This window comes from Pteronotus mesoamericanus, unplaced genomic scaffold (genome assembly GCF_021234165.1).
Source record: "Pteronotus mesoamericanus isolate MK-2021 breed Mesoamerican mustached bat unplaced genomic scaffold, CSHL_Meso_final contig_20, whole genome shotgun sequence".
Lineage (NCBI taxonomy): Eukaryota > Metazoa > Chordata > Mammalia > Chiroptera > Mormoopidae > Pteronotus > Pteronotus mesoamericanus.
Window position 1 is genome coordinate 33,179,889 of NW_026555085.1, and position 27,201 is coordinate 33,207,089.

The 27,201-nt window shown below is 38.0% G+C and overlaps 1 protein-coding gene across 5 annotated transcripts in view; it reads left to right on the forward strand.

Annotated features, from left to right (window-relative positions):
* The window catches only part of SMAP1 (small ArfGAP 1), a 155,300-nt gene that overhangs the window by 121,913 nt on the left and 6,186 nt on the right, over positions 1 to 27,201 (forward strand). For all 5 annotated transcript variants that reach the window (XM_054569563.1, XM_054569564.1, XM_054569565.1 and 2 more), the window contains 2 exons: positions 6,865 to 6,955; positions 23,890 to 24,017. In XM_054569563.1, coding sequence (XP_054425538.1) covers positions 6,865 to 6,955; positions 23,890 to 24,017 — 219 coding nt within the window. The remainder of the gene's footprint in view (positions 1 to 6,864; positions 6,956 to 23,889; positions 24,018 to 27,201) is intronic.

The following is a 27,201-nucleotide window of genomic DNA, read 5'->3' on the forward strand; positions in this document are numbered from 1 at the left end:
CTGAAGTAGCCACAGTTAAGTGCCAAAGAGAGAATTTCCATTTTTCAGGGGAAAAGGAGAGTAGTTTGGGTTGGAAGCTAACAGCCTGGGCAGGGAGGTTAATAGAAGTAGTGTTTCTAGTAGTGACCATAGTGGTAGTAGTAATTGTAGTAAAAGTACAGCACTTTAACTCAAAGAGCATAGTCTCCAAATCCTTATATGCCAGTGTGAGTCTTAGATTATCATTAAATAATAAAAGTAACAAAAATTAAAACATGGTTTAGTGCATGTGAACTCTCTAAATGGAAGTTGTTATTGTGGTTATTTTGGTAGTGGTAACATTAAATTATGTCTTCTGGTGGATCCATTAACACATTATTAGAATACTTCAAATTTAGACATACAAAGTATCAAATGATATCTCACTGATAACTGTATAAAATAACATCTGAAATAAAGTAGCTATAAAGTATTCTGTTCTTTACTAATAGTGATGTTATTTAATTATTAGATATGTTGTTATTAAAACGAAGGACTTCAGAGAAAGCATCTTCTGTGTTTGAGAATTGAGCGGTTTCTGACACTGAACTTCTGTTTCTACTATAGACTTAATGTATCATCTTAAAGCAAACAGTAAAGGGATGAAATTCTCTACTAGGTTTCTTGTGATCTAGTAATAACTTGCTAATGATTTCTAGAGAGTTCCTAACCTGGCTATAAAAGAAACCTTGAGACAGTGTAAGATGTCTGGTAAAACATGCTGACGTTACATAGTACTACACAAACACGTTTGGTAATTTTGTGTTTTGGTCATAGTACCTGATGCTATGACAACATAAAATCATCAGCTTCTGAGCATAGTAAAGAAAAAGAGAAGTTAAATTATAAATGGTAATACTAAAATCACAAATGTTTATCATTTTCTGTTTTGACACTTCCTTTATTTAGTTCTGAGTTTCTGACCTATATCATTTTCCTTCACTCTGAAGAACTTCTTTTTACATTTCTTGCAAGGCAAATCTACCGATAACACATTCCCTCAAATTTTTGTTTGCCTGAGTAAGTTCTCCTTCACTTTTGAAAGATAATTTGAACAGGATACGGAATTCTGTTTGTGAGATTTTTTTCTTTCAACACTCTTAAGTATTTGGAATGCTTGTGTGGTTTCTAAGAAATTAAATATAATTCCTTATATATTTGTTCCACTGTAGGGTTTTTTCCTGCTTTTGCTTCTTTCAGGATGTTTTTATTTTCTCTAGTTTAAAAATGATATGACTAGGTGTAGGTTTTTTCTTCTGTTTTGTTGTGTTTGTTTGTTTTCTTTTTGTTTGTTTGTTTTGGGGTTTTTTTTTAGCATTTATCCGGCTTGGTGTTCTCTGAACTCTCTGGATCTCTGATTTGGTGTCTGAAATTAATTTGAGGAACTTCTCAGTTATTATGTTTCAGATATTTCATCTTTCCTTTTGTCTTTCTTCCCCTTCTGTTATTCCCAATACATGTATGTTACACTTTTTATAGTTGTCCCACTTAAATATTCTGTTTCTTTCTTTCTTTTTTTTTTTCTCCCAGTCTTCTTTTTGCTTTTCCGTTTTGGAAATTTCTATTGACCTATCCTTAAACTCAGATTCTTTCCTCAACCACATCCAGCTACTAACGAGACCATCAAAGGCACTTTTTTTATGCTTTATTATATTCACCCTTTATTATATTCATGCCCCCAAATCCTCACACGATAATAGGATTTTTATTCTTGTTGTTCAATTACAGTTGTCCCCATTTTTCCCCTATAACTCTCCCTTACCCTTCCTACCCCTGCCTCCCACGTTCAGCTTTTAAGATATTTTTACTTTATATTAGATCATAGCTATATTTCAAATACCTTAAATATTTTTATCTTATTATTCTTTGCAACATACAACAGAATGTTTATGCAGTAGAGCAGCAGGGTCCCCAACGTTTTTGACACCAGGGATTGGTTTTATGGAAGACGGCGGTGGGGAAGGTGCAGCTCCTGTGAGTTAACCCACTGCGGACGGCTGCAGGGGTAGGGGGGTGATGTTGGGGGACAGGAGGCAGAGCTCAGGCATCTGGCCAGCTTTGCTTGTGGTCTGACAGACGGGACCAGTACCAGTCCATGGGCCTGTGACTGGGGACCCCTGCTATAGAAAACAGAGGTATAAATCAGTGATTTTCAACCATTTTCATCTCATGGCACGCGTAAACTAATTACTAAAATTCTGAAGCACACCACAAAATGTATTTTTTGCTGATATGACCAAAAAATAGGTATGATTTTGACTCATTTGCACCAGACAGCTGTTGTGTTGGCTGTTGTCATTTTTTAATTTGACAGTCTCGTCGGGGTATCCAGCTTTTTAGGGTATCTGGGCCACACCAGAAGACGAATTGTTGTCCTGGACCACACATTAAATACATAAACACTAATGAAAATTGATGAGCAAAAAAAAAAAGAGGTTTTAAGTAAATTTACAATTTTGTGTTGGGCCGCATTCATCACCATCCTGGGCCGCATGTGGCGGACACCCCTGAAGGGGAAAAGAGGTCAGTGCCCCTGACTAGCTTGTCAGGAACTGCATGTTTTAAACATTCTTGCAGCACACCAGTGTGCTGCAGCATATTGGTTGAAATCGCTGGTATAAATTATAGTTTGTGTATAAATATTTTTTTTTGTTTAACATTTATTATCTTACAGTGTTATAGGAAAGTCTGTTAGAAATCAAGTATGTTTTTTCATTTAATTAGAAAAATTATTTTATATCCTTACCTGAGGACATTTTTTCATTGTTTTCAGAGAGAGAGATGAGAAACATGTATTGGTTGCCTTCTTGTACACACCCCAACTGGTGATTGAACACGCAACCTGGTTATGTGTCCTGACTGGGAATCAAATGCTTGACTTTTCAGTCTAGGTCTACGGGATGATGCTACAACCAACTGAGCCACACCAGCCAGGAAGAGATTTTTTCCACTTTATGCCTTCCTGACAAGCTCTTCTAATCTATTACACCTGTTTGCTTAACTGCAACTCATTTGGAGAATCTACCTATACTTCTCTGACCTTAATCTGGAGATATATATAAATTCAATAAATAAATAAATAAAGTGAGCAACAAATAGGTTTTGCTGTAGAAAATAAGTAGACTTTAGGTGGCCATGAGAGAGAGTTTTCAAGGTAATTATAGAGTGCTTCTCCTTCCTTCTTGATAAATGGAGGCTATTTAAAGGCTGTGACATTGCCTTGTTGCTACAGGGATTGTTAATAAGGGATAAGGAGAAAACTATTCCCAGTTTCCTATCTTATTTCTTAAGGTTTGATTTTGATCATTCTAAATGTTTTTGAATTGCTGGATTATGCAATGTCGTAAAGAAAGAAGATCTATTAGTTTGACTGTCTCTTTGTAGACCAACACTTGAGGCCGACCATAATCTTCCTTCGCAATCACAAACTGAATCTTGTCAGCTTTTAGAATATGGCAGGGCTGAGCAAATGCAGCAGTGGACATGGTTTAATGACTGAAATAGGCTCTGTCTCTGAATTTATTGGTGTCAATATTGGGCTTATATGCACATATTATATAATGGAATAAAATATAATACCTAGATATTTTTAGTTTATCTTTTTCTTTTAGAAGATTGAATAATTTAGAGGATTGTTTTAGAGGTTTTTTGAAAACTCATAATCCCCAAGTCTACATTTTTAGGTGTACTCATCCATCACTAGAAAAACAAATACTTAATTCTTCTAATTTTACAAAGAGATCTGTAAAAATAATTGTGTGAATGAGAACTTTCACTTGTTACTATAAAGTCACTCAAAGAAATAGTATAGAAAATTAATATCTTTTGTGGATATTTAGCGCTAAAATATTAAGTGTCATTCTGATTAGAATTTCAGGAAGATTTTTCATTTACATGGTTTGATGCTTTGGTGTATCTGTCCTTGAGTTTTCTCTCAATGTTTCAAAATAAAAAATAGGTCAATTTTTATGTTTACATGTATGAGCAAAGAAGAATATTTTCTGAATTCAGTCTTTGTAGCTCTCACTAATACGAGAAGGTAGCACTTGCACTGCTCTGTAGATACAGAAGAGTGACCTCTAAAGTTATCTCTTTCCACACATTGGTGTGTTCACAGTACTGCCGTAACAAGATTTGAGAATGAAGGGATACAAGACAGTTTTTAAAGTGAGCAAATTTTTTGGTTTTTTTTTCTGGTTTATGAGACAACCTATGAGATGCCAACTATATGTAATTCATGCCTAAATTGATGAAATCCATCTAGAATAGTCAACTCTCTTTGGAGTAGTTGGTAAGGTTTAGGGCATAGATATTCCTCATACACATAAGTTGAGCCATTGTAGGAGCAAAGGAGCAGACTGTCTTTTGGGACAGTGTTTCTTAACCCATGCTTTGGTAAGAACTATGTTTTACATTATGGTCCAATCCAAATGGTCCAATATTTGTCATGCTTAACCCATGCTTTGGTAAGAACTATGTTTTACATTATGGTCCAATCCAAATGGTCCAATATTTGTCATATGGTTCAATGACAAATATGCAAAACAATTCACGAATACTTTGTGCAGTGCATTCTAATTTGTGTTCCATTTCACTTGTTTAATGCCAAAATTAAATTCTAGTTGTTACCTATAAAATAGATTTCAAAACCCACTGTTGGACACAGCACACCTGTAGTTTGATAACCTCTGTTTAGCCTCTTCCTTTTTCTTACCTTCAAATTTCTTTTTACCCTGCACTACTATGTATGCGTTCTTTATTACATCATTTCCTGTGGAAATGGTTGATAAACACCTCTTTAAATTATGACACAGTTGAAATCTAAGGAAGAAGAGAAACTCTTAAAACATATAGATACATGGTTATTTATCTGGAAGGAAAGATATTTTCTAAATTGTTTGCAGTAGTTCTGAGGGGTAGGAGTTAGGATTAATAGAGGACCTGACTTCGTTCTTTTTTTTTATTTTTTATTTTTTTCAGACAATGAAGGGGTAATTTCATACTCCACAGTATTTAAGTAGGTAGTTCCATTTTAGTGGGGAAAAGACTCAAACCAGAATTTGAGTTTTTAAGAAGAAATCATTTAACCTAAATGATTCCAGATTCTTAGACTAGAGAAAGCGAATAGGAAGGAATTCCTCACCAGCTTGGTTTCTGTTCCATGCTTCTTTCCGTGGAGAACATTCAGTAAAACATTATACCAGAAAAGGAAGTCTAAATTGAGGGACAGAAAGTAAGTTTTAGTTATTCTATCCTTAATTGGCATATAATATCTGAACCTCAGTTAATATGCAGAATGAATGAAGCTTAGCAGGTATATCTAAATTTATTTTTAGCTTCAGCCTTTTTAATATTAAATTAAATCATTGATTAGATTTTTAAGTTGCCTCTAAACATAAGACACTTAAATCTTAATTTCCAGAGTATTAAAGGCAGGGGTGTGGCAAATGAAGACCTGCCCCAGGATGCTGTTAGGGTCCTGCCCAGGAGTTCTTTGAAGTTTGCTGCTCATGGCCACTTAATCCTCAGATTCTCTTCCAGCTTTGAGTATTTATAGTAACACAGGTAGTCCAGTTTTTTAAAAAGTGTAAGGGGAAAGGAAGGTTTAGCAGCTTTAGTGTTAATTTGAAAAGAATTACCTTATTTCTATAAACTATGCTTTCTTTAAAACTATTTAGCTAAGCAAGGTAAATTTTATACTGGAGGTTGAAAAGTTAATGTGAAATGGACTATGATAGTTATAGGCTGATAATTTTGTATTTCAGAAGGTTAATAAATGATATCTGTGATCGTAGGGTAATTGGTTTAAAAGTTCTGAGGGAGACAGTAGTGATTAAAAACAAATAAGGGTAGATATATTTTCTTAGAAATTATATATCTGTATAGCTTAAAAAATGAACTCAACTATAATTCTTTAAGTGATTATAGAATAAGTGATCTTGAAGCAATGGTTTGAGTAAGGAGAGAATGAATGTTTCATTTTCTTGGTTATAGCAAGGTAAGCTTTTGAATTGCAAAACCCATAAATATGTTTTTCTTAACATTTTAAAATTTTATTTTATTTTTAGAAGGGGAGTGGATAGGGAGAGAAACATCAACGTGAGAGAGAAACGCTGATCGGGCTGCCTCTCATGCATGCCCCGACCAGGGACCAAACTTGCAACCTAGGCATGTGCCTTGACTGGGAACTGAACCAGTGACCTTTAGCCTTCTGGGGGACAGTGCCCAACCAACTGAGTCACACTGGTCAAGGCAGATATGGCTTTTTTAAAAATCCTCTTTTATACAGCACTTTTGGTATGAATGAGAAAGAGAAAGATGGTTTGGAATGTGTAGCTGTGACTTGGGCTCCTGAAAACTAGAAGAATATTTTATTTAAAATGTAACTGATAGTGTAGACTCGGGGAAGACATTATCAAATAATATTTCAGTAGGCCTTTCTTGGTGCGGTGATGTCTTACGTGTCAGCATGTGGGTGAGGGGAGTAAACTGCGCTCATAAAAACCTCAAGGCCAAGGCCTGCCCTACCTCTGCTAACAGGTGCACATGAACGGTGGCTAGCAAGTAATATCAAATATAGTTCTTAAAGTGTGATTTCACATAAATGAATTCAATGGTGAAGAACAATTGTATTAAGATTAAATTTATATATTCACTGTTTGAGGTCCTAATATGTAAGGTTTGTCACTGTGAGCTCAGCAATCATGTTTATTTGTTTTTTTATACAACAGTAAATGTTGAAGGCTTCATTATACTGACTTCATCAAAATTATGTATAATTGGAGCTTTAGAGGCTTGATTGGTTTATTTAAGAAAAATTAATAAATCTGATCATTTACTTTAAAGCTGCAGAAGAAAGAAGATCAGCAATTAGAGCCTAAAAAAAGCACCAGCCCTAAAAAAGCCGCAGAGCCCACTGTTGATCTTTTAGGACTTGGTAAGTAATAAAAAATGTAAGTCACCATTAGAGTTACAAAACAATTGAAACCTTTATTTCAAATTAATGTAATGGCGTTTTTGTCAGCATGCTAAAAGATACCTGTTAACTGAATTTGAAAGTGGCATGATTACTTTGCTAAGTTACTGCAAAAAAAGGAAGTCTTTAATAAGGGAGCTAGTCTCTGTCAGCACTGTCTTCATTAAAGGCAAGTAATGAGTTCCTTGGGGAAAGAAAAGATATCAAAGTAATCTTCAAAGGCTTGGTAGACTGTAACATTTCAACGTTTAAAGAGGAGATTCATTCTCTTTTCTCCATCTCTCCCTGTCTGTCTAATTTTGTCTGTGTACGTGTGATGGTGAGGGTGGGGGAGGGGGTCTCTTAGCAAAGTAATTCTGGAGTAGCCTTATTGTAAAATATGCTGGTTTAAAGAAAATTTAATTTTGGTTAACTGAAGCAACATGCTTTATAGTTATATCTACTAGCTGGATTCATTTCGTGTACCTGATGACAATAAAGCTCATTTTAATTTAACGTCATATTTGTTCTCATGACTGATAGGTGTGTGTTGTCTGCCTGGCGAGTAAACAGGCTTTCATTCAAGAATTTCTTATACTGTGCTTATCTACCAATATTGTCAGTTCTTTCTACATTTTTCTTCTCTTTCTTCTAAAATAGCTTGATAAATGGTTATTTTTAGTAATGTCTGAGCCTTTGAGCAGTAATTAATTTAAAAAAATTTTAGTTAGAGAAAGATTAACAAATAAAGGAAAAGAATGGAAGAGAGCAGAAGGGGAGAGTTGAACTTTGTACACTGCTTTTTTTGATCTTAGTTCTTAGTGAGTAAATTGGTTTCTGTTTGAAGAATTACATTTGAATGTTTTATTCATTTCTTAGGAAGCTGGCATAACATGCAAATATACATTCTTGGGTTAAAAATCTCCTGTGGTGGTAAAACAAAGTAGTATATTAGAAATATTTAAAAACTGTAATTTTGAAAATAGAGCTTCAGATCAGGGCTCTAAATATAATTATGTTAAATTCTAGTCCTCATAATTTCTGTATTTGATTTCCTTTGCTATTAATGAGAGGAAAGAAAAAAGACTTACTACAGAAGAAAGAAACAAATCTTACTGAAACTCTCTGCGTCTCTATCTTCATTGCAGCATTTTCTTTCCAGTCTGGGTGCCTGGTTTATTAGTTCATAACTTAGAAGTATAAGATATAAAGCAGACCTGACTTTTCCTACAGACCAATTCACTGATTCAACAAATATTCGTCAAGTGTCTTTTATGTGTCCGGGCACCATTGTAGGAACTAGGGAGATAGCTGTGAAAGAAAGCAGATAAAAATACCTGAGCTATTGGAGTTTTCATTCTATCTGAGGAGACAGTGAATAAACAGTTCAGTAAAATATGTCATAGATCATATATAGTAGTGCTATAGATAAAAGAAATTTTATCTATACTAATTTTAAATAGGGTAAGGGATAGGAGTGTCCACGGAGATATCATTGGAGCAAAGGCCTGGAGAAGTTGTGGCTATCTGGATATGTGGTACGAGAACATTCTCAGTAAAAAGAACAGCAGGTGGGGAAAGGCTCTGCAGTAGCAGACATTGGAGGTGTCTGAGCAAAGAAGTACATAATCTGACTTTCGTTTTTAAGTATTGCAGCAGGGAGGCCGGTAAGAAAACTGCTGCAAGAGTACAGGTGAGGGATGAGGATGGCTTAGAGTAGGCACTGGCATTGGGGGTTATAAGGAGTAATCAAGTTTTAGATATATTTTGAAGATAGTGCCAATAGGATTTGCTGACCAAATGAAATTATAGGATATTTACCTTTGGGAATAAACCTTGTAGAACAGGCAAATCTGATGATGTTTTATTGTCCTATGTGGCATGTCCACGCCACATAGGACAAGGAAAACTGCTGTAGCAATGTCTTGAATAGCAAAGAGGGGGATGAGATCTAGTAGACAAATGGATTGTTACTGGCCTTGGATACTCAGCTGTTACTAGAATAATGTTGCATAGCAAATAATCCCGCAGAGCTCAATTTATATCAATAAGCATTTATCTTATTCTTAGGTCTGTGGGGGCTCAACTTGGGCCCCTCTGCTAGAACTTCATTTGGTATGTTTTCTACCTTTCTTATAGGAGTAAGTGTTTCCTTGCCTTCTTAATCTCAAAGTCAGTAGCACCTCAGGGTTTGTTGTTGGCAGCTCACCCACCCTCCTCTTCTGGCATCAGTTTCTGTGATAGTAAGCTCTCGCTGCCCATTCTGCATAGCAATAGACAACTCCAAAGTCTCGGTGGCTTGCTTGCATCAGTTGACATTTCGTTCTTTTACTCAGGTTCTGTGTTTCTCTGAGACAGTTCTCTCTTCAACAATGGGAGAACTTCAGGAAACGTTGTCTTCAGGGGAGAACCTATGTTCACTTAGGGTGTGAAGGTGAAGGGAATGTTTGAAGAAGAGGTTAAGCATAGATAGAGGATTTGCCTGGTGACTGACAGTTTTAGATCATATGCGAGGAGTTCCAAAGGTAGGAAGGGTGTCAGATGGCATCACAAAGAGGGATATCCTGCTGATGGAATTTTAGCCACAGGAGACTGGGAGTGTCTTACCCAAGCATATACAGCTCTTCACTCATGCTGGTTATCAACATCCTAAATTCTTTTAAAAATATTTTCAAAAGCATTGTTAAACATGAGATTTGGTAAGTTCCTGAAAGCCTAAGAGACCACAGAAGACCAAAAGTCCCTTTCAGCTCCAAACATACTGTGCTCCTAAATGGGGATTGATTATTGGTATCCGCCTTGGGCACCAGACTGCTTTTCTGGCCTTACGCACGCCACTCTCCCCTAATGGGACTCTGGTTTTCCCCTGGAAATGGAAACATGGTGGGGAGTAGGGAGCAGTATGGTTTATGCTCATGCAAAAAAAATGACAGCATATTCCCATATGAATGAGACCAGAATAGGCATTAACTTAAAACATTTTCAGAAAATACAGAGAATACCCCTGCATAGTTAGTTCACTTTGAATAGTCTCATAATAGGGTAATAGTTAAGATCATTTTTTAGTATAGTCATGTACTGCATATTGACCTTTTGATTGACGATGGACCATATACACCAGGGTCCCATAAGATTATAATGGAGCTGAAAAATTCCTATTGCCTATTGACTTTGTAGCCTTGGTCACATCTCAGCATGATGCATCGCTCATGTGTCTGTGGTATAAACAAACCTACTGCATTACCAGTCATATAAAAGTGTAGCGCATGCAATTACAGTAGTAAGCTGTACCACCTAGGTTTGTGTAAATACACTCTATGATGTTTGTGCAATAATTAAATCACCTAACACTTTTTCCTTTGTTAAAAGGTACATAGCTATAATTTGACCTTCCCTTTAAATGGGTCTTTGGTGAGACCATGTTCTTTTTTTCAACCTGGTAACTCAAGCTAAACTACTTTCTTTGTCTCACCTTTCCTGATATATTCCCCATCCCAAGAAAAAACATAAATGCTCTCTAATTACTTTTAGCAAGGATCAGCATTGTTTTTCTGAAAAGAACCAGATATTTTGGCTTTGCAGACCACATGGTCTCTGTTGTAATTATTCAGTTCTCCCACTATTGCGTGCAAGTAGACATAAACAAATACATAAATAAATGATTATGGCTATATTCCAGTAAACTTTGAAAATAGGAAGTGGGCTGTAGTTTGCTGACTTCTGCTTTATGTTCCTGATTATACCTGCAAGAACTACTTCATATTTAGGTATTGATTTCTGTTTAAAGCTTGCAGAAACAACTGTGTATTCAGTGCTTTACTCTAATACCAGAAATGGGGTCCAATACTTGATTATTACCTACCCTCTAGCCTTGGATATAACCTAAGATCTCGGGACCCCTCTTGATTAAGGGACAAACGGAACACTCCCTGAATGCTCTAGACTCAAATCAAGACCCGTCTTGACTTGAATATGTACCTTTTAAGTCAGAAGAGAAGTGAAGGCTTCTAGGGCCTGTAGGGGTGGTGCTTTCCATGTCTTCTCCCTGTATAATTATTCTAGGACTGGGAATTACTCTGTTAGGCTAGTTCATTCTTTGTTGGTTATTACTTAGTTTTTACATGTTTAAAAACTGACAAGACTGCTTAACAGTTGGTTAGGATTATCCTCCAGACTAATGATTCTTTAATTAAGCAGTTTTTGGTTTTTTTTAGTAGAATACCCTGTCTGAGAATAATATCTTAAAGGGTGAGCATAGGCTCTAAGTGTAAGTCTTAAAGAATAATAATAAATTGCTGGTGTTAAACGTGACCTTACAGGGTTCAGTCAGTCTTTCACCAAAGGTGGAAAGCCCTCCTGTGGGGTTTCTGTCGTGTTGCCAGCCGTGCCCTGTAGGCGTGCTGCAAAGCAGCCTGGCCCTGTCAGGACGCGTTGGCCAGCATTCTTCCTGTCAGGTTCAGAGGGAAATGTGTGACTGGGTGGACCAAGGAAGGTTCCAGAGAGGATCATATCCTCTCAGTGCTCTGGAAGGCATCTTCGCAAAGAATCAGGTATGATCTTGGTATGAAAAGCTAGCTCAGGGTGTATTCACTGCTTAAATAAAATTGTCTCTTCTTATGCTTACTCATTTTAATCTAGGGTAATTTCTGCCTTAACATATCTGAACATATCATGTATATTTTAAATATTGAACTGTATACAGGCATCCTCTTTTTATTGTGCTTCTCAGATACTCCTTTTCTTTTCTCTTTTCTTTCTTTTCTTTTCTTTCAACAAAGTGAAAGTTTGTAGCAACCTTGTATCGAGGAAGTCTATTGGCACCATTTTTCTAACAGCATTTACTCATTTCATTTCTCTGTCACATTTTGGGAATTCTGGCAATATTTTAAATTTTTCATTATATTTGTTATGGTGATCTGAGATCAGTGATCTTTGATATTATTGTAATTGTTTTGGGCCTCCACAAACCATGCCCATATAAGATGGCAAACTTAATCCATAAATGTTATATGTTCTGACTGCTCCACCTATAGGCCACCCCCATCTTTTACTCTCTTCTGGGGCCTCCCTATTCCCTGAGACACGACAGTATTGAAATTAGACCAATTAATAACTACATTGGCCTCTAAGTGTTCAAGCAAAAGGAAGAGTCATATGTCTCTCACTTTAAATCAAAAGCTAGAAATGATTAAGCTTAGTGAGGAAGGCATGTCAAAAGCCAAGACAGGCCAAAAGCTAGTCCTCTTGCACCAGTTAGCCAAGTTATGAATGCAAAGGAAAAGTTCTGTGCAACCCTGGGTGGGTCCTCAGGAAAACACCAGGGTGGGGTGAACAGTGTTAACAAAGTTAACGGAGAGTGTCAGATATGACATATCCCAGTGTCAGGCTAGCTAGGTTAAGGAAAGGGGGGGAAATGGCTTAGGACTCTGGCTTAGGAGAAAGATCCCACAGATCCCTGCCCCTCCAGCACATACCCTAGTGTATCATCTTCATGTCAGTGTATTATCTTCATGTGTGAGTTAGATGCTTTTCAAACTGCTGCCTCTGTGCCAGGATGCAGAAAGAGCACAGTCTGGGTTTCTTCCCGCTCTTTGGCTCTGTCAGATGTAAGCCTTGCTGGTTTTCAAAACCGGATGTTGTGGGGGCTGTACTATCTGGTTCAGGTCCTGCAGGCTAGGGCTCGGACCCTTCGCTCTTCAGGGACGACCTCTGTCTGCAGTTGTAATATCCCTCCACCACATGAGGAGTGGGGAGTGTAGGGTAAGTCCTGACTAGACTTAGACTCTACCACTCCTACCCATTTTAGTATGGCTTTTACTTTATATCTGTAACTGTAGAAAATCTGTTCTGCTAGTTTTCAGGTTTTTCTCAGAGATGGTTGTTCTATATGTAGTACAGTTTTGGTGTCAGTAGAGGAGGTAAGCTCTGAATCTTCCTCATCATCTTGAACTTGAAGCCAGGAGCCTTTCCCTTGAGTGCCAATTTAGCTTGTCCTGAACAGTTGTTCTTTGTGATTGATGCTCTGCCCCTGCCCTGACTCCAATTTTGAAAGAAGCTCTGTGGGTAAAGTGCTTTCAAACATCACATGCTACAAAGAAATCATTTTTGAAAGGAAGAGTCAATTGTGACAAACTTCATTTTTGTCCTATTTTAGGAAATTACCACAACCACCACTCTGATCAGTTAACAGCCATCAATACCAAGGCCAGATCCTCCACTGATGAGGGGTACCCTGTTCCCGCAGAGTCCCCCTGGGTCTCCATCGATGAGGAACTAAGTCAGTTGTTCCAGACACTTCTCGGTCTGCCAGGAAAGGGGGGTGGCAATTCCCTCTAGTGGAGAAGGCCCTGAGCCCTTCTCTTGAAGTGGCTTTTATTGAGAATGTTATATGCAGGGGTGTACAGCATGCATACAAAGCTCATCAATCAATGTCAAAAGGCTATGATTGAAGGAACACAGAAATTTGCCTCAGGTCAGGGTCTGGTGGACAGGGTGGCGCCCATTTAGCCTTGAAACCTGGGATCACATTCTCTGCTCGACCCCAAACATCAGTACTCATTAACTCGAGGGCATTCTTAGCAAAGTAAGTTTCATAGGGTTTAATGTATTCCTTTTCCAGGCCTGATTGTCCCTGGGAATGCCCTGATCCAGTTTAGGGCTGTACCTGCCTTTAGTATTGTTTCAAGCCTGAGCCAGGGCGGCAGGGCAGAGCAGCTAAGAGATAAGGAGACTTCTTTCAGATAGAATGAGGTCTCCAGGCATGACAGAGCCGAGAGGTGAGGGACTTTTGCCCCTTCGCCATGTCCCCCAAGTCCTTCCCTGATGGCCCCTATGCGACTGTGCCTGTCTTAGGTTGCTCTTGCCATTGAGGAGTCTTACCCATCATTGACTAACCAGCCGTCCTCCAGAGCCAAGCAGGGTGATGTGAGGGAGGCAGGGGGCTACTCCTCTGCCAGAGGGACAGGCGTTGTCTCCTCAGTGGCCTATTTTCCCAAGGCCTCCTTGCTCAGCTCCAGCCTTCAGGCCTTCGTGCCTGTCCATGAGGCTGCAGTCCCTGAAACCAGGCAGGATGGTTCCCAACACTCCACCAGCAAAAAGATTGACTTGATGAAAGCTCAGGTGATTGTTATCAGTAAAGTATTTTTAAATTAAGATATATAAATTGTTTTTTATACACAATGCTATTACACACTTAGGAGACTACAGTACAGTAACAGCTTTTACACTCCGAAACCAAAAAATTAGTGTGACTTGATTTATTGCAATATTCACTTTATTGAGGTGGTCTGGAGCAGGACCAGCAATATCTTCGAGGTATGCCTCAAAGTAAAGGAGTCGATAAGGGTCCCCCCGGTGTTTTCTTAATGGACAAGTTCAAGGAATATGCAGTTTTGGGAAAGTTCTAAAGTTTTTCATTCATGCTTGTATTTCAGGAAATAAAACATCACATTGACCAAATTAAGATGGGCTGACAATGTTAATAATATGTAGGTGTCAGTATATGACCTACTTAATTATCTAGTAATGTATGCTCCAATTTCATATAATGAAAGAGATAACTCCATTATCCTTTTTTTGTCTAAATTTTTTTCTTTCAAAAAGATTTTTCTGGACAGAAACTAAAGGATACAGTACAGTAGAAAGGACCCTACTTACCTTAAAACAGAAAATTCCTAAAGGAAGATTTCTATTTCTCAAAGTCCCTATGCTGTAAAATAAAACGAGTTTGGGAATGCCCTAAAAGAATGCCTGACTTACCAGCAGTGGCCCTGGAAAACCACCAGTGTCTTGTGAGTTATGAATTCATAAGACCAGGAGGATGTTTGTGTACTTGTGTGCACACCCTTCTTTCTAGGGAGAAGGGTAAAGAGAAGGCATACTCTAGCACCAGTGCCCAAATTCTGTAGTTTATGTTTTTCAGATACGGCTTAAAACCTGATTAAAAAAAATGTACTGCTTCTGCTCAGAAGAGTGTGTTTGGTGAACTATTATGAATTATTGCCACCCTTCCAAAGAGGAGATTTTAGGAATTGTTTTATTTTTGATAATCACCCCTGTGGAGAAGAGAAAATGCAGATAGGTGAATATTGCTGTAAGAACTGGATAAATAGGCATATACTTATTAGCACCAGAAGCATGTAGGGAGGGGGCAAGATCTCGATAATATCCCAGTACAGTACAGCAAAGAGCGCATATTTAGGTGTTTAAAGGAGTGAAAAATGACCTGTTAGTGAGGCTACTTCTCACTGCCTAAAAGTGGTTTAAACATAAGACACTTAAACGAGAAATATGGGGACCTGGGGGCTCAGGGCTGTGCAGTGTTGGAATGTTGAGGTCTGGAGCCCCACCTCTCTCTCCTTCTTCCCATTCCGCCACCCTCAGCACAACACTGACTTCAACCTTTAGATCTGTCCCCTCATGGTAAACAAATGGCTGGTATAAGTCTCAGCACCTCGTCGTTATAGGACCACATCCAACGCGCCTTTCTTCTTTACAAGTTTGTTTTCTTGGGAAAGGGAGCACAGCACAGTTCTGAGGGTCCCCCTGACTGGAATTGGGTTATATGACCTCATTCTAGTTGTAATGAGGCTAGGAAAGTATATTTAACCTCCAGAGTGGGAGATAGGCTTTGCTCTCAAGAAGTACCATATGGGGCTTCGGCGGTTGGAACAGGTGTATTGCAAATTATTATCTTGTTAAGAACAAGATAGTACTTAGATAGTACTTACTATGTGCCAGGCACTGCTTTGAGTGTTTACAGATATTTTATTCATCAGATCTTTTCAGCAGCCCTGAGGTTGGTGAGCTATCATTATTTACATTTTACAGATGAAGAAACCGAGGCACAACAAGGTTCAGTTGACCAAAGTCTCACAGCTAGTAGACTGCAGAGTCAAGCCCATGTTCTTAACTATTATGCTGTGTTGAACTGTGATGAAAATAAAACTCTTAAGTCTACCAGATGACATTGTGCCACACGGAACAGACATTGGGCCTGTTTGTCAAATTGATAGGGGGCAGCTTTGTGTCATAAAAGAAGCACTGAATTTAGAGGCAGTACCTGTATTTTGTCTTGGGCTCTAGTGTGTTATCTGGGGAATGGAAGTAAGAATCCCTCTGTGGTCAATGACCAGAATACATGAATAAACAAACATGAAACACCTAACACGGTGACTTGCATGTGGTACGGTGCGGAGACTAAGAAGTGAACGTCAGGTCAGAGGAGATCAGTAAGAGGTCACCTGGGCATGGAAACCATGGTTGTAAAACACGGTCTTCAGCCTGTGGAGGATTTGTAGCTGCCTAAAAAAACTGGGAGTATTGGGCAGCTTCAAAGAAATCTAGTCTCTCACCATTTGTTAAACATTTATGAGGAAATTTATATTATACAATTTTGTACTTCATATTTATATATTTCTTGTCTTTTGAGGCTGTAAAATGGCACAGACATATGTATGTATATTTTATGTTTAAAACAATAAGTTCTATGGAGACATAGAACTTATTTAAGGTTTACTCCTTAAACCGCTTCACAGCAATCTCAAGACAGCAGCTGTATATGGATGTGCGGGTGTCTCTTGAAAGGTGGGCAGGGCTGCGGCCCTCCTCTGCGCGGCGCTGGAGGGCCCACTCATCCCCGCCTCAAAGCCGGCCAGGTCACGTGGAGAGGCTCAGAAAGGGAGTCCTAAACAGAACAGAGGCCAAGTCTTTTGAGACCACATCAGTCATTTAGTCAGTTAGCCTAAATACTGCCTGTTTAGCATTAAGAAAGATTAATTTAAAAAAAACAACAACAAATAGTTCTCCTTAACTCTCAGGCACCTATATTTTTGTAAGCTTTTGAAAAGTCTATAGCTTGAAAATTTTAATATACTTCAAATGGACATTTGTGGCTTGAATTTACAAGGTAACACGCATAAAGTTTATTTCATTTATAAAGCAAGTTATGTTTTGATACAAAGGAATTCCAAGTAACATTTTTATTAAGAAAAAAGCTTCAGATGGTTTCAGGAATAGAAAATAAAAAGGGTTCTTTGAGTAACATGAAAATTTACAAAGTTTTAAGAAGACAGATTTTTGCCATTAAGGAGAGCATTGCTGCATTTCATAGAAACGGCCTTTTTTAATCATTGCTGTTTCCACTTTAAATTCATTCTTTCTTAGGATGATGCCTCAGTAGTTACCGATAAAGAATTAGACTTGGCAGTTTTCATTGTAGCAAGGGTATACTCAAAGCTGAATGTTCATGCTTAGTCAAAAACAGTAATGAAAAACATAACATCCATTTACTTATATTCTTATCTGCCTTAAACTAGATAAGCAATACATAAAATCTCATGTTGCTCTTTGACATTCTTTTATTATTTGTGCAAATAGATTGTGACCAGCTAATGCCTCTGACATTGAAGTAAAGGATGAATTCAATTAATATTTATTGAGCCCCAGCAGAGTTCAGGGAACTCTAGTAAATACCAGAAAATGCAGCTCTGTGTGCAAGTATGGGATGAGGCTGCAATCTGGTAACTAGAAGACAGAGAATTACTGCTAAGAGAAGAGATGGGGTTACATAAGAGAACTGGTTATGAGAATTCAGTTTGAAACCTGGAATACTACTAAAATTCCCAATTTAAATTATATTTTCTTCAAAGGGTAATTTTCTTGGTGCTGCTAAGTCAGAGAGAGGAGCAAATGAGGTTTCTTTGGAATTGTGCAAACTTATTTCGGGTAAAATCTAACGTGTTATGGAGGTCACCTTTAGAATGAATAACAGTTGGAAAAAATAAGCAACTTCCCAGATAAATACAGCTCTTGGTGCCTTACCTTTGTAAAACATCTTAGGACTTAAAACCCATCTGCCTCTCATTGAGCAGACAGCTGCAGACCCCCGGTCAGGTGCCGTGATAGCACGCATGGAACAGATCTGTAGGAGAGGGGAGTAAGTTGTTCTCTGGCCCGCAAGGTGGCTGGTACAGGAGACTGACCCATGCCCTGGTAGTCGCCTTGTGGTGCTGCGATAGCAGTGATGTACCCGGCTGTGGACGGAGTTACTCCAGAGGATACACTTCTGTTTTAGAGAGACAGTTCCCACCTCCTTGTCACTGATGAACTGGAGAGACGGGGAAGGGGTTCCAGTCAGGAAGGAAGCATTTGTAATGTCATGGTTGAACATTCTGTGGAATCTGTGGCTGTGAAAACAGGAGGAGGAGCCAGCCAGGATATCAGCAGCCGTGGCCACAGGGTCTTCCAAGAGACTGGCCCTAGACTCAAAGGGAGATTTTCAAGGCGATAGGGTTAGCGAGAGCTAAACGAGGTGGTGGTTATCAAGGACTAAAGAGGGGTATTTTGTAATCTGGTCACCGGTACTTTTCAAAAATAGTGTCATTATTTCACCTTTTCTCTCAACAGAAGTTTCCTGACTTGTTTCCGTCACAGCCCTCCTGTCACTAATAAAACCTCTCATAACTTGTGTTTGGAAAGAATTTCAATTTATCAGTCATTTATTGAGCATTTGCTTTGTGCCAGCATTTAATTAAGCTGTACTGTCTCTTCCTGGTGAGAAGATAGGAGGGAGTGGGTGGTGGCTCTGGGTACAAGCATGATTGATATAGTACAGAGGCCGGTAGCACATGGAGGCCTGCCAGTCTGTCTGAGTGTATTCAGATGCCACTAAAAACTAAAAATGAAAATACAAAGGCACTTGGGAGGGCTGCCACTCTGCACGCAGCGTCTGGCCTTTAGCAGGGAGTCGGGAGGCCTGACTGATCAGGGGTGGGCCTCAGCTCGGAGTGGTGCCCGGTCTTGTGGGCTCAGGAGTCATTTGTTGCCCCAGGGAGCGTGGCCAACTATTGTGGCCGCAATGGGTAGTAGAGTCAACCCTGCTTTGAAGGCCCTTTCTTAGGGAAGTAGGGCGACCACCCATTATAACCCTGTTTGTGGGTGGGGGCACCAGGAAAAACTTCTCAAACTGGTTATAGCTTTTGAGTTTTCCAGGTGTAACACCAGACTCCTATTGAAATTTTAGGCTTATTGTGTAAACACTCTCTCATTGAGGTAATGTGATGATTAACCTGAGATGCTTTATATCTAATTAGAGTACCTGGCAATAGAAAAAAAGTAAAAATATTAGTGTTAAAAGTGTGTTATTAAAATGCAAAGTGTTATATTATCTTCCTTTGGATTATAAATCACTGTTCAAAGGCACTTGGAATTGAACAAGGAGCGACCACTACATATTGTTGTATATACTTTACCTTCACTCATTTGGATTTTGGTACCAGATCAGAATTCTGGGATAGCCACTGTTAAGAGAATCAGTAGTCTCTCCCACCATATCGAGGATTTCTCAATGGTAGAGACTGATCTCCATGACTTTGTCCTATGTTACCTCCTTTTAAAGCATCTATTGACAACACTATATGAAATAGGCCAGTAAGCACATGCCGGGCATGCCGTGTGTTCATGTGAGATGCAGCATTGCTTTTAACAACTTTCTTCCTTAATTCAAAACATTTTAACCTTTTCTTGTAAATTTCTGATATGTGCGCAGTTTAAAATAGTCATCTACCAATGCAGTTTTCAGATAAAATACTAGTATAAAATCTTAAGGTAACACAGAAAGAAAATACTTACCCACAAGCAACTAACTGTAGGCTTGATGCCTTGTCTTTAAGATTGAAATTCCTTCTTCATTTTACTGCATTGTCCTAATTTCTTCTGTTTGCTCATTGCCTTTTTAAGAGGTCCTTTGTGCTTCATTATCATTCTTTATGACGTTGTCCTAACTAAATTTCTTCAATTTGCCTTAGGCTTTTCTTGTATTCTGGATTTCCTGTTATTTTTATTGTCCACCAGCTACTGTTTTTGGCATACTGATTAAAAGGGGTTGCTGCTTCCCCCTGCTGCTGGCTACTCCTCCCACTAGTGTATAGCTGAGCATGGAGCACAGCACCCACCCCGAGATGCAAGTCTGGTGAATTCTCACTGTTTGTGCAGGCATCCTCCATTCTCTCATAGCAGCCTTTGCGTGGATTGGTCTGAGGCTCCACCGCCCTGGAGGAGGTTTCTGTGTGTCCTGATGTGCGTGCATGCATGTTCTGTACACACAAAATGTAACCCATGTGGATTTAAATATTTTCCTTAAATTGCATTAAGTAATTTAATTTGAATAAATTTTATTTTTTCTATGTTTTCAAATTTAATATATATCAAAAACTCTTTTCAACATCTTGATATTCTGTTGTATTTGTGGCCTCTGAGCTTATTCATTCAGTCAGCAAGTTATCGGACCCAAGATCAGAAAGATGCATTGAACTCCCAGTGATTTGTGGATTATATGCCACACTTGGTTCCCTCAGCCCAGTTAGCTCAGTGATGACCACATCCACCTGTATCCTTCACTGTAAAGTGAGAAGGTACTGGGCTTGGCAGGAGGAGAGTGGAGTGGAGAGATGCTGAGAAACTGTGAGTGTGGTGCTGAATGGTTTTTGAACTCTTTCTGTCACTTCCTCTCTTAGTACAAATAAACTATTTAAAAGTTGCTTTTTATTTTCAGAATTTTATGTGATTTCTTTTTGATTAGGTCCAGTTGTAAATACATGACTTTTGATGAAATGTGGTTTAAGGAAACAGGTACTCACTAGTCTAGAGGTCAGAAGACTGTTCTAGTGCAAGTTTTTTGCTACTCAACTAGGCAAGCGCTATTGAGCAGGTGTTTACTCTCTTTGTGCCCTGGTTCCTGTAACTGGAGATAAAGGAAAGGGCTGCCCTTTCCATATTTCATGGAGACAAAATGATAATCTATAAACTTTCCATAAAAACATCCAGGAAACATGATGTTTATAATGATGATGATGATAACTAGTCTTTAACTTTCCTTTTTAATGTTTTTTTAAAATTCCTCATCTGAGGATACTTTATTACCGATTTATTATTATTGATATATTACTATTGCTTGAGAGAGAGGAAGGAAGGAAGGGAAAGGGAGGGAGGGGCAGACACACACAGACACTGGTGTGAGAAACACTGGCGTGAGAGGGAAGCATCAATTGGTTACCTTCTGTATGTGCCCTGGCTGGGAGTTGAACCCACAACCTTTCAGTTATAGAATGATGCTCCAAACAACTGAGCCACCCCGCCCAGGGTTTAACTGTCCTTTTTAAATACTGAATATCTAAAACATAACCTTCAAAAGGAGTTGAAACAACCTTTTTTAAAGAATATGTGTAGCAAGCCAAATGTAGTGAGTCAAGTTAGGAGACATTGAAATCTGTTAGGAAAACCCATTGGGAACTTGTATTTACTGATTATACAATGCTGAGAAGTTTTCATTCAGGTTAAGGTTTGTTTTTCAACAAGTCTGTGACTGCATAGCTTTTGCAGTAACAATGAGAATTCATGAGGGTAAAATCTGTCATATTTGGGGATCAAATGAGTAGAAGAATGGGGTAAAGAGAACACAGCAGGCAAGCATGCTGTAGATGGGAGAGCAGAGGAGAGTCACCTGCGTCCATCACAAGGCTGCACTGAAGAAAGCATTGGCCAGGCCTGGAAGAAAGTTCTTGTGTTATATTTTTGGAGCTAAGAGAAAATTTTCTCCAATCACTTGAAAATAGTGAAAACCTTGCCACAGTAATCGCTATCCCTCAGCAGATAGATGCTCCTTTCTTATTCTAAAGGATTCCAGAGTTCCTTGGACTTGCATTGTGAGTTAACTCTCAGAGCAACTCCAACAATGGTGGTAGGTGGTTGCAAAGAGAGCCCGAGTTTGTTATTCGTGTGGAATGCTTCTTTTTGAGACGTAAAGGCCAGTTTAAAAAAGATTTTTTTTAATGGAATGTGAAAATGGAGTTGTTTACAGTGCAGTGATAGAAACAGAAGTCATATTACCTTGCAGGGAAGGAAGTGAGCTGTGTGAGTTTTATTTTGAGAATTGTGGGTGTTTGCTGTTCTGTTTCTGTAATGACGGAAGTCTGTAGACCACCTAAATGCCAAATAGTGAAGGATTGACTAAATCACCTATTGAATCGGTCTGTACGATATCATAGTATGCCACCCATCCCCGCTGAACACATACACAACTTTATATAAAGAAAACTGTGTTTGTACTGTTGTATATACATTTTTTTAAGCATGTCGATAAGCATATGTGTATAAGCACAGGAAATGTTTGGTAAGGGACTCTTTTTGTGGTGAAATACACATAAAATTTAAGACTTTAATCAGTGTTAAGAATACAGTTTAGTGACATTAACTACATTCACATTATTGTACAACCATCACCATCATTTGTAGTAGGGAAGTCTTATTACTCATTTTTGCATGGTTTGCATCTTTTACAAGAATATATTGCTCTTAAGAGTAAAAATTGAGTAAGATTACAACCTAAGGCTTTGCTCAAGTTCTGTGACAGTCGACAAATTTAACTTTTTTTCCCCATCTGTAAATGCTGTAAGAGGATAGTACCTCTCTCATAGCATTATTATAAGGGTTAAACAAATGCTTATGTGTTTATGTGTGTATTTTTTTTTCAATGTTTGTACAGAAACACACTATACTCAGTGTTGGCTATTATTTTTACCAGTTATATGTGTGATCCTAAGAGTGTGAAGGGTAAAATACAACTTTAAAAACCAAATAAAGTGCTCCGTGTTGCTTTTACAGATTAGATAATGTATTACTAGATAGGGTTTAGATTTGAAAGTATAAATAAGTTAATATTCTTAGTGGAGCATGATATACTACTTAGAACAGACTGACAGTCTTTGAAAGGTGGACAGTGTGAAAGTAATAAAAACCGATCACTTGCCATGTTAGAGACACCGCAGTTCTCACACAGGGCACCCTCGGCTCACTGCTGTTTTGACTACATTGAAATGGCCTGAGGTAAAGATCAGTTGATATTATTTTCTTAATTCACCGAAGGAAAAAAGTTAATAACAGTATTTTTTCACGTTTAAGAATTTTTCCATAAATTTGTCCTAATTGTATTTTTTATTACTTGAAAAAGCAAAGTAATTTAACTGTAAAATCAGGAATAATTACTTATACTTGTTAGCTTTGTCTTTTTTTTTTTTTTTTTTTTTTACTTTTGTTCTTCTTGGTTGTACTTTGTTTTGGGGAGGACATATGCTTCTGTTTGTTGAAATTGCAGATAGATAATATAGTCCTGTTTTCAGTTACTGAATTAAACCTCTCTGATGTGGCTGTTTCCCTGTCCCCCACTCTGCAGTCTGTGGGTTAAAACACCTCTGGCTTGCTTTCATGTCAGTGGATTGCCCCCATCCCTTCCCCCTTTCTTTCTCTCCTTCCTTCCTTCTTTCCCTCCTTCCTTCCATCCATTCATCCAGTTTTTTCTCGTTATAGTAACTTTAAAATTTAACATTTCAGATCATCAACATTTCCAAGGTAGATATTTGTGATATGAAGTGATATCCAAAAACATACACGCCCATTTCTGAAGAGGCATTGTTTGGAAGAATGTGGTATCAGATCCCAGTTTAGCCAGTAAACTCAAAAGTATTGTCTGCCTCATGAGGTTTGGGGAATTTAAATGAATTGGTATATGCAGAGTACTCAGAACAGTACCCAGCACATAAGGAAGCATCAGGATACAGAATAATGTGAATAGTATGATACCATTTGTTAAAAAGGGGTTTTTGGATATATACCTAGAATCGGTGTATGTACATAAATATAAACACACATATATTATATTTGGATGTACCGAATGAGGATAAAATATGACAGGTAAAAATTATTTCTGAAAGAACAGTCAAAACTGGAAATGGTTTCTTTTTTTGAGGAAGAGTGTCAGCTTTTTGAACTGTTCTTTTTTTAACCATATATTAATTTTTAAAATAATGCCATGTTTCAAATACTAAGAGATTGTATTTTAAGGCAAGAATTTATGTTCTCAGATGGTCCTGCTGAGGCACCAGTGACCAATGGGAACACAGCCACAGTGCCAGCCCTGAATGATGATCTGGACATCTTTGGACCAATGATTTCTAACCCTTTACCTGTAACTGTCATGTCCCCAGCTCAGGTAAGTAGTGGTGAGAATAAACCATAATAAACCATAAAGAATAGGGTTTCAAATAATCACTGCTTATTTCCTTTCTGAAAAATTTCAAAATTTCAATTTTGGAAGAATTGTTTCTGAACAGTCACTTGATTTGAAAGCCTCCTGTTCTTTAGACCAGGGGTTGGCAGACTAAGCCTGAAGCTTGTTTGTAAATAAAGTTTTATTGGAACACAGCCACTCCCACTTATTTACATATCATCTGTGGCTGCTTTCACATTAAAAAAGCAAGTTGAATAGTTAGAACAGACACTGTATGACCCACAAAGCCTAAATATTCACTGCCTAAAGTTTGCTGACTTTTGCTTTAGGGAAATAGCAGTATTTACAATGAACAAATGGGAAAGCTCAGACTATTTCAGCCTTACCTGAAATCAACAAAGTCACTTACCTCAGAGTTTATAAACTGTGAGTGTGTAACTATACTGGACTGGAAGCCAGTAGTTGTTGTTGTTGTTGTATTAAAAGGCTTCATTTATTTATTTTTTAGAGAGAGGGAAAGGGAGGGAGAGAAATGTCAATGTGTGGTTGCTTCTCGGGCGCCCTTAACTGGGGACCTAGCCCACAGCCCAGGCATTTGCCCAGACTGGGAATTGAACAGGCAACTCTCAATCCACTGAGTCACACCAGCCAGGGCTGGAAGCCAGTAGTTCTTTTTTTATGCTCTATTGAGCCATCCCCAAGACAGTATTTACTTCTGGTTGCCGGGACACTGAGAATAAGAAATTCTAGACAATTCAGTATTCATATTCTTTTATTATGAAGATAAATTGTTTTAAGGTGGCCTTAAAACCCTACCTTACCTTTTTTATATTAGTGATTTTTTAAAAATTATTTAGAGCATAATATTAGTGATCAGGATTTTTAAAAAGTATTAACAGTAAAGAAATTTTGAATTGCCTTCAAATTATTACACGTAATTTCTTTATTTGCCTGTATTCTTTTATTAAAATTATAAATTGTTTAATACTTTAAATACTATTTCAGCTTTGTAATTGTAATACATTTTAAATGTATAATGTAGTGATTTCATATATGTATAAATTGTACATTTTTACTTTTGGGGGACATAAGAACACAAGTCCTCCTTTCTTAGCAAATTTCAGTTATACAATAAGTATAATCGACTGTAGTCACCAGATTATATTGTACTTCAGATCCACAGACCTTATTCATCTCGGAGCTGAAAGTGTGTACCCTTTAAGTTTTTATTTGTACCCTGAAAGAGTGTGCCAGGCCCCTTGTATTTCCTTCACCCCCACCCCCTGCAACCCCCATTTTGTTCTCTGTTTCTGGGAGTTTGATCTTTTTTTTTTTTTTCATTACACATGTAAATGATACCACACAGTCACGTGGTGTTTGTCTTTTTTAAAGGTGAAATATATGAATTTTCAGGAATATGGATTGTTCTTAAGCATAAAACTTTAAGATTCTATTTTAAATTTATACTTTACAAATAAACAACATATTTGTTTCAGTATAGCATAATTTTTTAGCTAAAATATTTCCTTTTCTCTAGAAAAACGGAACCAAATGGGAATTGTTTGGATGGAAAGTTTTAATATGAAAGTAGTTACATCTTATTGAGAAGACCAATTACATATATTTTTGTTATACATATTTATGGTTATGATAGTCATTGTAATTACCACTAGAATTGAGCACATGGATTTCTTTAGAAATAATTAGTTTAAATGGATCTTTATCAAAATTGTCTGCAGTGTTAATGTTTATTTTCAGAAAAGAACTTTACTTTATGGCTGAGCCCCTTCTCCCCTACCCCCCACCCCCTACCACTCAGAAAGAGGGATTTAGTGTTGCTATTGATGTTTTAGTTAACATTAATTACCTTGTGAACTTGTGCCGGTCTGGGTATGCTTGTGATAAAAAATTGTCTAATGCTGAGTTTGTGGCTTTAGAAAGGAGTATTTAGGATATCAGTCTAAGTGTGAAGAGCAGTTCCTTTTGGTCTCGCATTCTAGTGAGGTTTTAGCTGCTAGACTTCTTTAGATTCCGCTGGGGCATGAGAGTTGCTTTGCAACTGCTTGGAGAATTAGACCCACATCTGAGGCTTCAGTGTAATTCTTGTATTCTGTTCAGTATCAAAGCAGCAAAGGAGACAATGCAGGCTTCATTTAACTGTAAGTGGAGCCCTGGCAGGAGTGTGCGTGGATAGCTTTTGCTGTCCTGAGGGGTTGGTCCGGTCTGGTCTTCATGTTTTGGGCCTTCTGCATCACTAACTGGTTGAACAACAGGGCTGATTTTTTAAATCACACCTAATTCTTTTTTTTTCAAACATTGATTTTGAACCAAAATTGTGCCAGTTTTATTGAGCCCTATAAAAAACGTTTGGTGAACAGAATTTCTTTTATCTAAATTACATGTAAAGATTCAAATCCAGACATATTTTCAGATAATGTCTTTGAAATGGGGGGAGATGGGTTAAAGTACACAATCTGTGCATAAACTGGTAATACATAATTTACTAATTTTGGTGGGTTTTTATTACGTGAAATTTATTGGACACCAATAGGAATTACTGTTGGGGGTTGGGGTACCAACTCCCTGAGCAATCAAAATCTGCATATAACTTTTGACTCCCCCAAAACTTTATTAGTAGCTTACTGTTGACCAAGCAGCCTTATTACTGATAACAGTCATTTAACACTTATCTTATATATGTATTATATACTGCACTTACAATAAAATAAACTAGAGGAAAAAATGTTAAAATCGTAAGAGAAAAATACATTTACAATACTGTATTTACTGGGGAAAAATCCATGTATAAGTTTACTTGCCCAGTTTAAACCTATTGTTCAAGGGTCAGCTGTACTCTGACTCCTATAATCTTTTCAATTCTGATTTTATCTTCTGAGCATAGCACAAATTCTAGTAAAAGGTTTTCCCACTCATGTATGAGATAGATTGCGTTATTTGTCTGGCTGTGTAGTCTTCCCTGAGGGCAGTAGAAATGCTGACCAGAGTGTCCATGTGTACTGGGGTTGAAGGGAATTGTCCCAGGGTCCCCAGAGGTGACATGCAGAAGCCATCCTTTTCCTTTCCTGTCAGTAACACACACACCAACAGTGCCTGGACCTGCACGAGAGCTGTGGCCTGTCCTTGGGTCAGCCCTGGGATTCCAGTC